The following is a 15175-nucleotide window of genomic DNA, read 5'->3' on the forward strand; positions in this document are numbered from 1 at the left end:
GTTGGATACTATCAAATTGCCTTCCAAAAGGATTGTACTTATTTTTATTCCCACTAACAATACGTGAGAGGGCCAGTTTCCCCATAGCCTCTGCAACAGAATGTTACACTTTTTAATTTTTACCAACCTGATATGTTAGAAATTGTATCTCAGTGTACTTTAAATTTCAGTTTTCTAATCGTGTGAAGTTGAACATCATTTCATATACTTAAGAGCTATTTTTCATCTTTTATAACAGTGAAATAGTTTTTGTTTCACCTTGATTGATAAATATTGCATAGACTAGAAACTCCAGCTGAGGGAAGTGGTAAGAGCAGACATTGTTGTCTTCTTTCCAAGCATATTAGTTTTCTGTTGGTGCGTAACAAATTACCACAAACTTAGTGGCCTAAACCAATACTCATTTACTATCCCACAGTTCTGTAGGTTGGAAGTTTAGGCATGGGTTAGAACTGGGTCCTCTGCTCAGGGACTTACCAGGCTGAAATCAAGATGTTGGCTGGGACTGTGACCTCATATGACACCCAAGATCTTCCAAGTTCATTCGTTGGCAGAATTCTGTTCCTTGTGGTTATAGGACTGAAGTCCCCATTTTTTTGGCTGGCTGTCAGCTAGATCACTCTCAGCTCCTACAGGCTAACCCCAAGTCCTAGCCTCATGACCTTCTCATGACATGGCAGCTTCTTCAAAGGCAACATGAGACTCTTTCTCCAGTCAGCTGCTATGGAGGGTCTTATGCAATATAAGGTAGTCAGTCCTCTCACCTTTGTCATATGATATAACCCAATTAAAGGAGTGGCTACCACATCTCCCATCATATTCACAGATCTGCCTGTACTCAAGAGAAGGGGATTATACATCTGGATTTTGATGTCTTCCTTTAAAGAGTTTTTGAGTTTGCTTTGGCAGGCAGATAGGTTACTACAGATCAGCTTGATCCTTTCAAGGCTTATTTTTTAAGCTTTATTAGATTGGCCCTAGAGTAGCCTTCACTAGTTTAAGGTGTGACCCTTCTGGGGTCTCTAATGAATGCCCAGATATTCAATAGTCTCTACTCTCTGTGTAGTTGGAACTGGACTATCTCCCTGTCCTGCATGAATTCCAAGGATCATTCAGTTTACAGCCTCCCTGCCTGGACTCATGGGGTTTCCCTGTGCATGTGCAATGTATTATTCAACCAAAGATTCTAGGAAACCGCTATGCACATCTCTAGAGTTCTTTCTCTATTAGTTTTTTCCTTTCCAGTACTCTCTCCTGCAAATTCCAGCCATTTCAGCATCCAGCGACAGTCTTTGTCTCCTCAAATCATTGAAATTGCTGTGTTCTACTTAGTTTCCTCTTCTGGTGCAGCAGTTTACAAAGTGCTTCCAAATAAAGTCCAGGTGATTATAGGGCTCACATCATTTGTTTCCCTTTCTTCAGGGATCACAGCCCTGTGCTGCCTATTTTCTCATATCTAAAACATTTTCTCATATATTTCTCTATTCTTGTTATAGTGTAAGGGTAAGTTTGCTATCATTTACTCTTATGGTCAAAGGCAGAAGTCTCTAAAAATGTTAAATTAATAATCAGCACTTATAGGTATAGATGATCTTATTTGCAAAGCAGAACTAGAGACACAGACGTAGAGAACAAATGTATGGATACCAAGGGAGAAGGAAGGGGGCGGTATGAATTGGGAGAGTGGGATTGACATATATACGCTATTGATACTATGTATAAAATAGGTAACTAATGAGAACCTACTGTATAGCACAGAGAACTCTACTCGATGCTCTATGGTGACCTAAATGAGAAGGAAATCCAAAAAGGAGGGGATATGTGTATACGTATAGCTGATTCACTTTGTTGTACAGTGGAAACTAACACAACATTGTAAAGCAACTGTACTCCAATAAAAATTTTTTAAATAAATTTAAAAAATAAATAAAATTATATACACACAAAAAGTAAGTTGCAAAATGAAAAATGTTTAGATCAGAAGCAAATAAGTTTCAACACTTGATAAATCTAAATTAAGAGAAGAAAATAATCAGCATTTATAATTGTAACAGACAAAGTCTAAGGTGACCCTCCCCCTCCATGGTGTCTACCTCCTAGTGTTCATGCCTTTGTGTAATCCTTTCCCCTTGAGTGTGGGCTGAGCCTTTGGTTTGCTTCTCATCAATAAAATGTGGCAAAGGTGATAGGATGTCACTCCATGATTATATTAAATTTTGTAAGACTCCGTCTTGTTCCCAGACTTACTCTAGAGACCCTCCTCACCAGTTTGATGAAGTAAGAAATAAACAACCATGTTAGGAAGCTCACAAATCAGGGTACTGAGGATGACCTCTAGGCGCTGAGGGTGGCCTTCAGCCAACAGCCAAAAAGAAGCTGGGCACTTAGTCTAGAGCAGCAAGCAAATTCTGCCAAATGATTTCTGCCAGCAACCCAAGTGAGCCTGGCAACATATTCTTCCCCAGTCATGCTTCCAGAATGGAACAGTCTGGCTGACCCCTTGATTGTGGCCTTGCAGAGGACCAGCTAGACTGTGCCTGCACACCTGACCCACAGAAACTGTGAGATAGTAAATGTGTGGGGGTTTTTTTTTTCCTTTTTATTTATTTTTTAAATAGATCTTTATTGGAGTGTAATTGCTTCACAATACTGTGTTAGTTTCTGTTGTACAACAAAGTTGAATCAGTTGTTTTGTGCTGCTAAGTTTGTAGTACTTTGTTAAATAGCGATAGAAAATGAATACAATAATATTACATTTGTATAAATATCGTTCAGGGACAGCTCAATCATATGATTAGGGTGAAAAATGTAATCTTTTGACACTTAAACCTTGCTCCTTGAAAGAGAAGGTTACAAGAGTCAGTGTCAAATGGATTTTCTTTTCTTCCTCTTGTCAGCAGTTGCTGAAAATCATGCCTCATTTTAATTTTTTTCCTATTTGGACCATAACTTTCTTATTATAGCCTCTTTTCCTCTGACATTTCTATATTGCTTTTTTTTTTTCAGTTGACAGAAGTAGCATATTCCTTACTCATATTATTTATGAAGGACATCCAGTATCTTAATCATACAGCTTATCTAATGCAATCTACTTTCTTCCTGAAGACTTTCTCCTTGGAATCCCTATGATTGCTTATTTTAACTTCTTTTCACTGTGTTCCTGAGTTAGATCCAATATTTCTGAGAGCCCATGTCTCCCTCTACCTTTTATTCCTTTTTGTTTTGCCTGGTGCACACTCTCAAGTAATTTTTTTCTTTATTTGGAAAGATTATATGGGAGGGAAAATTTCCAAGTACATGCATAACTGAGAAGTATTTTGCCCTCACAGTATTTGTAGTTTGTACAGTAATAGAATTTTAGGTACAAAATTACTTTTCCTTTGAACTTAGAAGGTATTGCTCTGTTGTATTTTAGCATCCAGTGTTGCCAGTGAAAAGTCTGATTTCAGTCTAACTCCGATTTGTTGATCATTTGTTTTTCCCTCTGTAAACTTTAAGGATCTTTTTATCCTTTGAGTTCTGAAATTTCACTAGAAGGTATCAAGGCATGGGCCTTTTAAATTTGTCCTCTTTGGCCTTCAGTGGGCATTTTCACTTTGAATTAATGTCTTTCTTTAACTCTGGTAATTTGTCTTTCTTATTTCTGGAACATATTTTAAACAGACTTTAAACTCTCTAAATTGATCCTATATATCTCTAACTTTTCTCTTGTGTTTTTCATTTTTTAACTTTTTATACTGCATTCTTGGAAATATATCCTGAATTTTATCTAACTGTTCCTGTGTTCCCATTTTTTATTGTTGTCATTTGTATGTTTTTCCAAAATCATATTTTTAATTTCTAAGAATGTTTCTTTGTTCTGATTCCGCCTTTTTATAGCAATCTATTTTTAATTTGTAGATACAGTACAAATTAGAATTGTATTTAAGTTGCTTCTTCTGGCCTCAATTCTGCGTATTTATTTTGTCCCATTTCTTTTGTGCTGTGGATTTTTTCATTGTCTGGTAATTTTTGGTTATTTAGTCATACTGATGAATGCAAGGCCTTAGTACTTAATATCAGTAGCTTGTAAGGTTTTTTCTGCCCTTGTGTAGCTTCTGTTACTCAGCATCCTTTCCCTTGATTGGAAGGGAGCTGTGAGCTGTGAATGGTGGGGAGAGAACTGCCAGACTTTGCTCAGGGCCTATGGGTGGAAAGCAGACAGGCAGACCAGGCTGTACCCTCACACCTTCCTCAAATGAGAGGGATGCCAGTGCTTACACTAACGTTCTTAACCTTCCATACTCAGATTTTTATTTTCTTTGAAGAGTAATAGGTGACATTAGTTAATGCTTAGGTGATAAGTCTGGTGGGGGGAGGAAAAAGTCCCACTGACAGAGCTGGTGTGTGAACAGTCTGGTCACCCTGTTCTCTGCCCTTGTTTCCTCCTCCTGCCTCAGTATTGACAACGGGGAGCTTGAAATCCCCTCAGGGCTCCATTGGGGTAAATAATTCCCACCTCTATCGTAGTCTTCTACTGTGCCCTTCTGGACTGTGGTTGGTTTCTCTACCACCCAGTTTTAACCTCTTTCTCATTTCTGCAAATGTATCAAATTCTCAAGTTCTCTGAAATCTCACTCCCAGAGCTCTCACTCCCTTTTTTATTACTTTACCATCTTTTGGGATAGCATTTTAGAAAGGAAGGAATAAACATACCCTTAGTCTGCCCTCGTCTAAGAGAAATGTTGTGTGATTGCCATGGTCATTTTTATTTTCCCAGTATCTATCATAGTGCTTGGTACATAATAGGTCCTTGGTAAACTTTTCCCTTTTTTAATTTTTTAAAATCTTTTTTTATTATAGTATAGTTGATTTACAGTGTTGTGCCAATCTGCTGTACAGCAAAGCGACTCAGTTATACACATAGAGACATGCTTTTTTAATATTCTTTTTCATTATGGTTTATCACAGGATATTCAATATAGTTCCCTGTGCTCTACATTAGGACCTTGTTGTTTATCCATCCTAAATGTAATAGTTTGCATCTACCAACCCCAAACTCCCAGTCCATCCCTCTCCCTCCCCCCCTCCCCCTCAGCAACCACAAGTCTGTTCTCTGTGTCTATGAGTCAGTTTCTGTTTTGTAGATAGGTTCATTTGTGCCATGTTTTAGATTCCACGTGTAAGTGATATCATATGGTATTTGTCTTTCTCTTTCTGACTTACTTCACTTAGTATGGTAATTTCTAGTTGCATCCATGTTGCTGCAAATGGCATTATTTCGTTCTTTTTTTATGGCTGAGTAGTATTCTATTGTATATATGTACCACATCTTCTTCATCCAGTCATCTGTCAGTGGACATTTAGGTTGTTTCCATGTTTTAGCTATTGTGAACAGTGCTGCTATCTACGAACATAGGGGTGCATGTATCTTTTTTTTTTTTGGCTGCGTTGGGTCCTTGTTGCTGCACGTGGGCTCTCTAGTTGCGGCGAGCAGGGGCCACTCCTCATTGCGGCGCGCACGCTTCTCATCGCGGTGGCCTCTCTTGTTGTGGAGCATGGGCTCTAGGTGTGCGGGCCTCAGCAGTTGTGGAACGCGGGCTCAGTAGTTGTGGCTCATGGGCTCTAGAGCGCAGGCTCAGCAGCCGTGGTGCACGGGCTTAGTTGCTTCGCGGCATGCGGGAATCCTCCCCGACCTCGGCTCGAACCCGTGTCCCCGCATTGGCAGGCGGACTCCCAACCACTGCGCCACCAGGGAAGCCTGTGTATCTTTTTGAATTATAGTTTTCTCTAGGTATATTCCCAGGAGTGGATTGCTGGATCATATGGTATTTTAGTTTTCTGAGGAACCTCCACACTGTTTTCCATAGTGGCTGTACCTGGTAACTTTTCTACAATAGAAAATGAATGATAATGACTGTACTGCTCCAGAAAGATATGTATTCTTCTGTGTCTTAAGAACTTGTAAAAATTCCACAGCCCTTAATAATCTCAACTGAACAAGCTCTGCCTCCAATTCTTTTTCCAAAGTAGTGTTTCATAATGAACTGTATGCAATCCCATAACCATTATGTTTCTCCCCATTCACTTCTCCCTCTATCCATAACAATTATCAGTCTCTCCCCATTCACTTCTCCCCCTACTCTGTCTCTATGAATTTACCTGTCTCAGACATTTCATATAAATGGAATCATGTAATATATGACCCTCTGTGTCTGGCTTCTTCCATTCAGCATATTTCCAAGGTTTATCCATGTTGCAGAATATATTGGAACTTCATTCCTTTTAATAGTTGAGTGATATTTCATTCCATGGATATACCATACTTTGTTTATTATTCCGGAGTTGATGGACATTTGAGTTGCTTCCAGTTTGGGGCCATTTTGAATACTGTTGCTATGAGTATGCATGTATCAATACAAGTTTTTTTTTTTTTTTTTTGTATCTTTATTGGAGTATAATTGCTTTACAATATTGTGTTAGTTTCTGCTGTACAACAAAGTGAATCAGCTATACATATACATGTATCCCCATATCCCCTCCCTCTGGAGCCTCCCTCCCACCCTCCCTATCCCACCCCTCTAGGTCATCACAAAGCTCAATACAAGTTTTTATGTGGTTATATGTTTTCAGCTCTCTTGGGTATATATTTAAGAATGGAATTGCTACCTCATGCAGCATTCTGGAATATTATGAACAAGTTTTTGCCCCCCAAAATGAGGCAACTTAGGTGAAATGGACAAATTCTGAGACTCAAATTACCAAAACTGACTCAAAAAGAAATAGAAAACCTTTAAAAGACCTAAAACAAGTAAAGTAAGTGAATCAAAAAGAAATGCCTGGACTCAGAGGGCTTTAGCAGTGAACTCTTATCAGATATTTCACAAAGAAATAAGAATTAACCTTTAGCAGTCTCTTCCAGAAGATAGAGGAGGAGGAACAACTCATTGTATGAAGTCAATATTACCTTGATTCTAAAGCCAGACAAAGTTATCGCAAGAAAAAGATTATAAACCCATATCCCTCATGAAAATGTACACAAAAATCCTCAACAAAATCTTAGCAAATCAAATCCAGCAACATATAAAAAAGATTATACATTAAGACCAAGGGGTTATCCCAGGAATGTAAAATTGATTTAGTAACTGAACATAAATTAATGTAGTACACCATAGTAATAGAAGAAAGGACCAAAACCTCATGATCATCTAACTAGATATAGAAAAAGCATTTGACAAAATCCAACACCCATTCATGATAAAAACCTGGAATAGAAGGGGACTTCCTAACCTGATAAAGAGCATCTACTAAAAAGCCTACAGGTAACAGCATACTAAATGGAGAAAGACTGAATGCTTTCCCCCCTAAGATTGGGAATAAAGCAAGAATGTTTGCTCTAGCAGACTTCTAATTAGCATTGTAGTAGAGGTTATAGTCAGCTTAATAATGGAAAAAAATTTTAAACATCCAGTTTGGAAGGGGAGAAGTTAAAACTGTCTTTGTTTTCATTATCCTATATGTATAAAATTCTCGAGGAATTCTCACAGCAAAAAGCCTACTAGAACTAGTAATGAATTTCAGTGTTGTTGCAAGATACAAAATAAATATACTCTCTCAATGAACTGTCCAGAAAAATTAATTCCATTTGTAAATCATATATCTGATAAAGGAATTATATCTAGAACATATAAAGAATTCTTAAAACTCAATAGTAAGAATACAGGCAACTTAGTATTGTAAAGGAGCAAAAGATTTTAATATACATTATACCAAAGAAGATACAGGAATGACTAATAAGCACATGAAAAGATGTTCAACATTATTGCTCAGCAGAGTGCTGTTACTGTATAGCTACAGAGATGACTACTGCAGAATCTTATTTTAATCCTAAAGAACAATCATTACATTGTTCAAACAGACAGAAGCTTATACTATAAAATGTTGTACATTCATAGTAATTTTAAATTAGCTTTACGTTCTAAGAAGCCGTTCTACATAGGAGCTTTGTAGGTTTTTCATGTGTAACATATTATAAATTTATCTTTTAAATATAATAAATGTTTTCATATTAAAAAATAAAAATAAAATCATAATGAGATACTACTTCATACTCACTAGAATGGCTATAATCAAGAAGACCAAAAATAATAAGTCTTGTCAAGGATGTGGAGAAACTGAAACCTTCATGCATCGCTGGTGGGAATGTAAAATGATACAGCCACTTTGGAAGACACTTCGGCATTGTCTTTAAACTTTAAACATAAAATTACCATCCTACCCGACATTTCCCCCAAGAGAAATGAAAACATTTCCACAAAAACTTTTACACAAATGATCATAACAGCATTATTCATAATAATCAGAAACTGGAGAGACTTCCCTGGTGGTGCAGTGGTTAAGAATCCGCCTGCCAATGCAGGGGACACGGGTTTGAGCCCTGGTCCAGGAAGATCCCACATGCCGCGGAGCAACTAAGCCCGTGCACCACAACTACTGAGCCTGTGCTGTAGAGCCCGCGAGCCACAACTGCTGAGCCCGTGTACCGCAACTACTGAAGCCCGCACACCTGGAGCCTGTGCTCCACAACAAGAGAAGCTACCGCAATGAGAAGCCCGTGCACCGCAACAAAGAGTAGCGCCCGCTCGCCGCAACTAGAGAAAGCCCGAGCAATGAAGACCCAATACAGGCAAAAATAAATAAATTAATTAATTAACTAATTTTTTTTAAAAAACAAAAAACTGGAAACAAGCCATTGCCCGTCAATTGATGAATGAATTAAACACCATGTGGTCTATCCATGTAGTGTAACACTTTTCAGCCGGAAGGAAGTATTGGTTCATGCTACAACATGGATAAACCTTGAAAGCAGTATGCTAACTGAAGAAAGCTAGATGCAAAAGACTACAAGTTGTATGATTCCATTTATGTGACAGGTCTGGGAAAGGTAAATCTACAGATACAAAAAGCAGGTGACTGGAGGCTGTAGGTGGGAACAGGTGTGACTGCAAATAGGCACAAGGAACCTTTTTTAGTCATAAACTAGATGGGGGTGGTGGCTGTACCACTCTGTCAATATATTAAAAATCATTGAACTTTACACTTAAATTGGGTGAATTTTATGGCATATAGATTGTACCTCACTAAATCTATTTTTTAAAAAAGGTGAGGTGGGTGCTCACTTTGGCAGCACATATACTAAAATTGGAACGATACAGAGAAAGGGATTAGCAGATACAAGCTACTATATATAAGATAGATAAACAACAAGGATTTACTGTCTAGCCCAGGGAACTATGTTCAATATCTTGTAATAAACTATAATGGAAAAGAATCTGGAAAAGAATATATGTATATACACACACATACAACTAAATCACTTTGCTGTACACCTGAAACTAACACAATACTGTAAATCAACTATACTTCAATAATTAAAAAAAATTTTTTTTTCAATTAAAAAGGATGAGGTGGGAAACAAGAGGTTGTGCCACACACTATGTATTCTTGCACATAACTTCCTACTAACCTTGTGAGGTGGTGATGGCGTCTAATTTTGTGGTTGAGGACGCTGAAGCTCAGCAGGCATCATCACTTCCCTGATCAAAGTTGCCCAAGTAATTAAGTTGCCAAGAATATAGAGAAAAGATATATATTGATTAAGAGGTGATTCACTGGGAGAATTAATTTGAAGATCCCATTATTATACTCTAGTGCTCATATGACATTCATATTGAAGACACCTAGAATGTGGTTGGAGGATAAAAACCAGAAAGAGCTACTTTGAATGGTTTCTGGAGTCATCATCTCTTAGCCCAGGTTAAATTCACTGATGAAATTATTGGGATTTTCTTTGTATATATGCGGGATTTTAAGAAAGTGATACCAAATGGTCTGAAAACGGCAGTGGAGAGTGAAGAAAAGGCTACTTTCAGCCTTTGACCTCAAGTTCATTTCAGAAGTTTGAAAAGAAAGTAGTGCCCGTAAGTGAAATCAGGTTAGATAAGCTGAAAAATTGGTCAAGAAAAGATTGAAATTTACTAGCAGTAGAAGAGAAATGAGAGAAGATAGATACCTCTCTATAGAACGGGGGGCAGGTCTTAGGAAAAGAGTGTCAAAGTGAAAAAGTATGTATGAATCTGCCAAACATAGGACCCAACACAGCATCAATAGCTCAGTGATATAAATTGGTCTGATAGATTTAGAACTGAATAATGAAACTGTGATTAATAATATCCACAAAGATGTACTTTGGAACAGCAGCAGTAAAGAGGGAATCATCTTATTTATATTTTTGAGAGGGACAGAAAAAGGAGTAAATCCTCCCTTTTCACTTAACAGTAAGAAAGATATGTTTACCTGATTAATTCAGAGACCACATAACCCTTTTGTGTAACATGATAGGAGGTGGGAAAAGTAGAGTCAGTACTGAAATAGATGGTGTCTAATTTTCTCCCAGCTCTGCAATATGTGAAAGAAACATTTCCTTAACAGTTAAAATGAGAGTTGAATTCTAGGTGTTCTTAGTATAGACCAGAAGAAGGCTTCAAAATAGGTTTTAAAAGAACAAAACTGCCTGAATTTTTAATACGGTTATTATGAGAGAAGAGAATCTTCTACAGCTTGGCGTTAGATTTTATCACAAAGAAAGTTCTTTCACATAGATCCTTTTTCCAATATGTTTATAGGTTTGAAATACTTATTTTGATTGGTCTAGTTCTTTCATCTCTGAAGTCTTTTATACGTCATAGAAGTATTATATTGAAAATTTATAGACGTTTTTGGTCTTTTTCAGTTCTCTATCCTGAGAAAATACCACTTAGGTTCTGCTATACACATATATGTGGTTGACTATATCCTAGAACATAGTGACTTTCGCTAAATGAAGTTCCAGCTGGTTTAGGCAGCCAGTTTTTTTGTATGTAGCATTTACTGATTACTGAAGTAAGAGGGCCTGTTCTATACTTTGATGATGTTAGATAGCATCAAAATTACAGCTCAGTGGGAATAGTTGGCATCTTCTTTATCTATCCTATGCCTTATCACTTATTTCTGCTTTAGGCAAAGGGACTTGATATTCTTTAAGTAACACTAGGCCTAACTTCTAGAGATATTTTAGACCTGCGCTATACAATATGGTAAGCACTAGCCTCATGGCTTTTATGCATGTAAGATGTGGCTAGTTCAATTTGAGATTTGCTTTTCAAAGCTTAGTATGAAAAAACTCATTAAATTTTTAAAATATTGATTTTATGTTGAAATATATTTGGGATATACTGGGTTAAATAGAGCATAATATTAAAACTAATTTCACCTGTTTCTTTTTACTATTTTCAATGGGACTACTAGAAAATTTAATTACATATGTACTGTATTTCTGTTGGACAATATTGATCTATAATAGTAAACCATTTCAGTGAATGTGTTTTAGCTGTCAGTGATATTTTTAATGTCAGTTAGTTATTTATATTCAAATGTTTGTTCTCCTTACAACAAAAAGAAATTTTGGCATTTTGATTTTTTTTTAAGCCTCTCAAAGAACTATTTTCTAGATCTTCATTTTTCATACTAATTTTTATGAGATTCATAATATCATTGTATGTTGTTGCTTCTTCGAATAAGAAAATGTTGGGAATTCTCTGGTGGTCCAGTGGTTAGGACTTGGTGCTTTCACTGCTGGGGCCCCGGGTTCGATCCCTGATTGGGGAACTAAGATCCCGCAAGGTGCGTGGCATGAACAAAAAAAAAAAAAAAAAAAAAGAAGAAGAAAACGTTTACCACAATAGACTTTTTGAGAGCTGATTTTCATTACCCAATAGCCACTTAAATTTTTTAATGCAAAGAAGGCATCTGACCCTCAGAATGGGAGAATATATTTGCAAACAAATCAACGGATAAAGGATTAATCTCCAAAATATATAAACAGCTCATGCAGCTCAATATTAGAAAAACAAACAACCCAATCCAGAAATGGGCAGAAGACCTAAATAGACATTTCTCCAAAGAAGACATGCAGATGGCCAAGAAGCACATGAAAAGCTGCTCAACATCACTAATTATTAGAGAAATGCAAATCAGAACTACACTGAGGTATCACCTCACACCAGTTAGAATGGGCTTCATCAGAACATCTACAAACAATAAATGCTGGAGAGGGTGTGGAGAAAAGGGACCCCTCTTGCACTGTTGGTGGGAATGTAAACTGATACAGCCACTATGGAGAACAGTATGGAGGTTCCTTAAAAAACTAAAAATAGAATTACGACATGATCCAGCAATCCCACTACTGGGCACATACCCAGAGAAAACCACAATTCAAAAAGACACATGCACCCCAATGTTCACTGTAGCACTATTTACAATAACCAGGTCATGGAAGCAACCTAAATGCCCATTGACAGACGAATGGATAAAGAATATGTGGTACATATATACAATGGAATATTACTCAGCCATAAAATGGAACGAAATTGGGTCATTTGTTGAGACGTGGATGGATCTAGAGACTGTCATACAGAGAGAAGTAAGTCAGAAAGAGGAAACCAAATATCGTATATTAACACATATACGTGGAACCTAGAAAAATGGTACAGATGAACCGGTTTGCAGGGCAGAAATTGAGGTACAGATGAACCGGTTTGCAGGGCAGAAATTGAGGCACAGATGTAGAGAACAAACGTATGGACACCAAAGGGGGAAAGCGGCAGGGGGGTGGGGGTGGTGGTGTGATGAATTGGGCGATTGGGATTGACATGTACACACTGATGTGTATAAAATTGATGACTAATAAGAACCTGCTGTATAAAAAAAAATAGAGAAAACCTATTTATTAGGTTTATAGACATGTGTGCAATTTAAAAAAAAAACAACACTACTGTTACCTTGAAAAAAAAAAAAAAAAGACTATACATTTTCCTGTAAGCACAGGTTTAGTCACATCCAAGTTTTGGTATGTAATATTTTTATTATCATTCAATTCAAGTTATTTTCTAACTCCAATTGTGATTTGTTTTTTGGGGGATTACTTAGAAGTAGTGTATTTCATAACTTCTAGTTACTTTTTTGTTACTGATTTGTAGCTTAACTACAAGTCAAGAAACACACTTTGTATAATTTTAATACTTTGAAATTTGTTAAAATTTGCCTTATAGCACAATATGGTCACTTTTAAAAATGTTCCAAGTGTGCTTGAAAATAATTTGTAATTTAAAGTTTTGGAGTATAGTGACTGTATATCTGCGTGTTGAATCAAATTTGCTGCTCAAGTTATTTAAGTTTTCTTTATATCCTTACTAATTTTGGGGGGGGGGCGTCTACTGGTTCTGAAAGAGGTATCCTCTATCAGTGAATGACAGCAGTATGTTAAATATCCTATTATGATAGTGAACTTGTCTGTTTTTTCCTTGTAGCTCAGTTGCTCTATATAATTTGAAGTTAAGTGCATACAAATTTAAAACTTCCTGGTAAATTGGTCTTGTTGATATGAAGTGCCCTTGTTTATTTCTCGTAATGCTTTTGCTTTCAAGTCTACTGTATCTGTTATTATATAATTTCCTTTTGGTTTATATTTGCACAGTATATCTTTTCCAATTCTTTTACTTTCAACCTTTTGTACCATTATGTTTTGTTCTTTTAATAAATTTTTAAAAGAATTTTTTTTTAAAGGCATCTGGACATATTCCTTTAGTTATTTTCGTACTGTTTCTGTGCATGTTATTGATACTTATTTGAGAAAAATGTGTAACTTTTAGTTTTTCTTGATTTCATTGCTTTGTTTTGATTTTTCTATAGAGACTACTAAGGAGATTTCTGAATGAAAATGCTTTTCAGAAGCTTGGATTTTTTTGCTTGTACATTTCTTCCCCAGAGCAGTTGTGTTCTGTAGTTAGAGCTTCTGTGATTTTTTGTTTTTTTAATTTTTAATAGGAAATTGGAAATGGAAAGCTGTGTTCCCTGTTTGTTTTATGGTTACTTTATTGCTCTTGCCTCTTAAAGTAGGGTTCATGGCTTTGGTTCTTAAAATGTTTGTTTTTGTGGTTAATTTCCCTAGAAACACTAAACTCGGTTAATAAAATAGGACATGTTTAGAGGTTACTGGATGGTAAATTAATTATTCAGTTGATTCTAGAGTATGGTTGAATAAAGCAGCCATTCTTCCAAAAACATTTACAGAAGGTCAATTTCTAATATGATTCCCTTTTCAGGCACTACAGACACCACCTCCAACAACACCGCAGCCGTGATTTCCACAGCGCCTCCGGCTTCCTCAGCAGTCACTTCCCCTTCTCTGAGTCCCTCCCCCTCTGCCTCAGCCTCCACCTCCGAGGCATCCAGTGCCAGTGAGACCAGCACAACACACACCACCTCCACTCCTTTGTCCTCTCCTCTTGGGACCAGCCAGGTGATGGTGACAGCATCAGGGCTGCAGACAGCAGCAGCTGCTGCCCTCCAAGGAGCTGCACAGTTGCCAGCAAATGCCAGTCTTGCTGCCATGGCTGCGGCTGCAGGACTAAACCCAGGCCTGATGGCACCCTCACAGTTTGCAGCTGGGTAAGGTGCTTTCTCATCTTGTTTACATCTGAGAAACAGCTAGGAGGTCATCCCTGGAGTTATTGTAGGGAATACTTTTTCATCACTATCTTAAATGCAAAAAAAGACAAGAAACAAAAACAAAAAATCCTTTAAAGCCATAATCTCTTTGAAATGGGTTGCTCTGTAGTAGTAGCACAAGGATTTTGATTATGGTTGGAATTAAGTTTCTTAACACTCTGGAAGGACAGTAGTCATACCTTTATTTCTAGATGAAGATACAGAACACCAGGCCACTGATTATACCTGAGTGATGGGACCAGGAAGAAAGCCCAGGATTCCTGACTCTTATTCTTATGCTTTCTCCATTAAGCTCTGAACTGTCTGCTTTCTAATTCTCAAACATAAATAAGAGATACAGTAATATGATTCCCAATTTTATATTACCATCAAACAAATAAGAATTACTTTGTAAATATATTCCTTTCTCTGGCATTTTTTTCCTTTTGTTTTGGAAAAAAGGAGAATGAAGTAATTCAAAGAGTTACAATGACTGCAAGTTTTACATTTTGTGTGGACCATAACCTTGTTTTGCTTTGTACAAGTGAGCATCAAGGAAGGCAGTAACTTGGAAGCACTAACCAACCCATGTAAGAGTATAAAGAGAACA

The 15175-nt window shown here is 37.1% G+C and overlaps 1 protein-coding gene across 2 annotated transcripts in view; it reads left to right on the forward strand.

The window, feature by feature from the left end:
- Positions 1-15175, forward strand: part of POU2F1 (POU class 2 homeobox 1) — a 178311-nt gene that overhangs the window by 154864 nt on the left and 8272 nt on the right. For both annotated transcript variants that reach the window (XM_068541191.1, XM_068541192.1), the window contains exon 14: positions 14181-14526. In XM_068541191.1, coding sequence (XP_068397292.1) covers positions 14181-14526 — 346 coding nt within the window. The remainder of the gene's footprint in view (positions 1-14180; positions 14527-15175) is intronic.

The sequence above is a fragment of the Eschrichtius robustus genome, chromosome 3 (genome assembly GCF_028021215.1).
Source record: "Eschrichtius robustus isolate mEscRob2 chromosome 3, mEscRob2.pri, whole genome shotgun sequence".
NCBI classification, from domain to species: Eukaryota; Metazoa; Chordata; class Mammalia; order Artiodactyla; family Eschrichtiidae; genus Eschrichtius; species Eschrichtius robustus.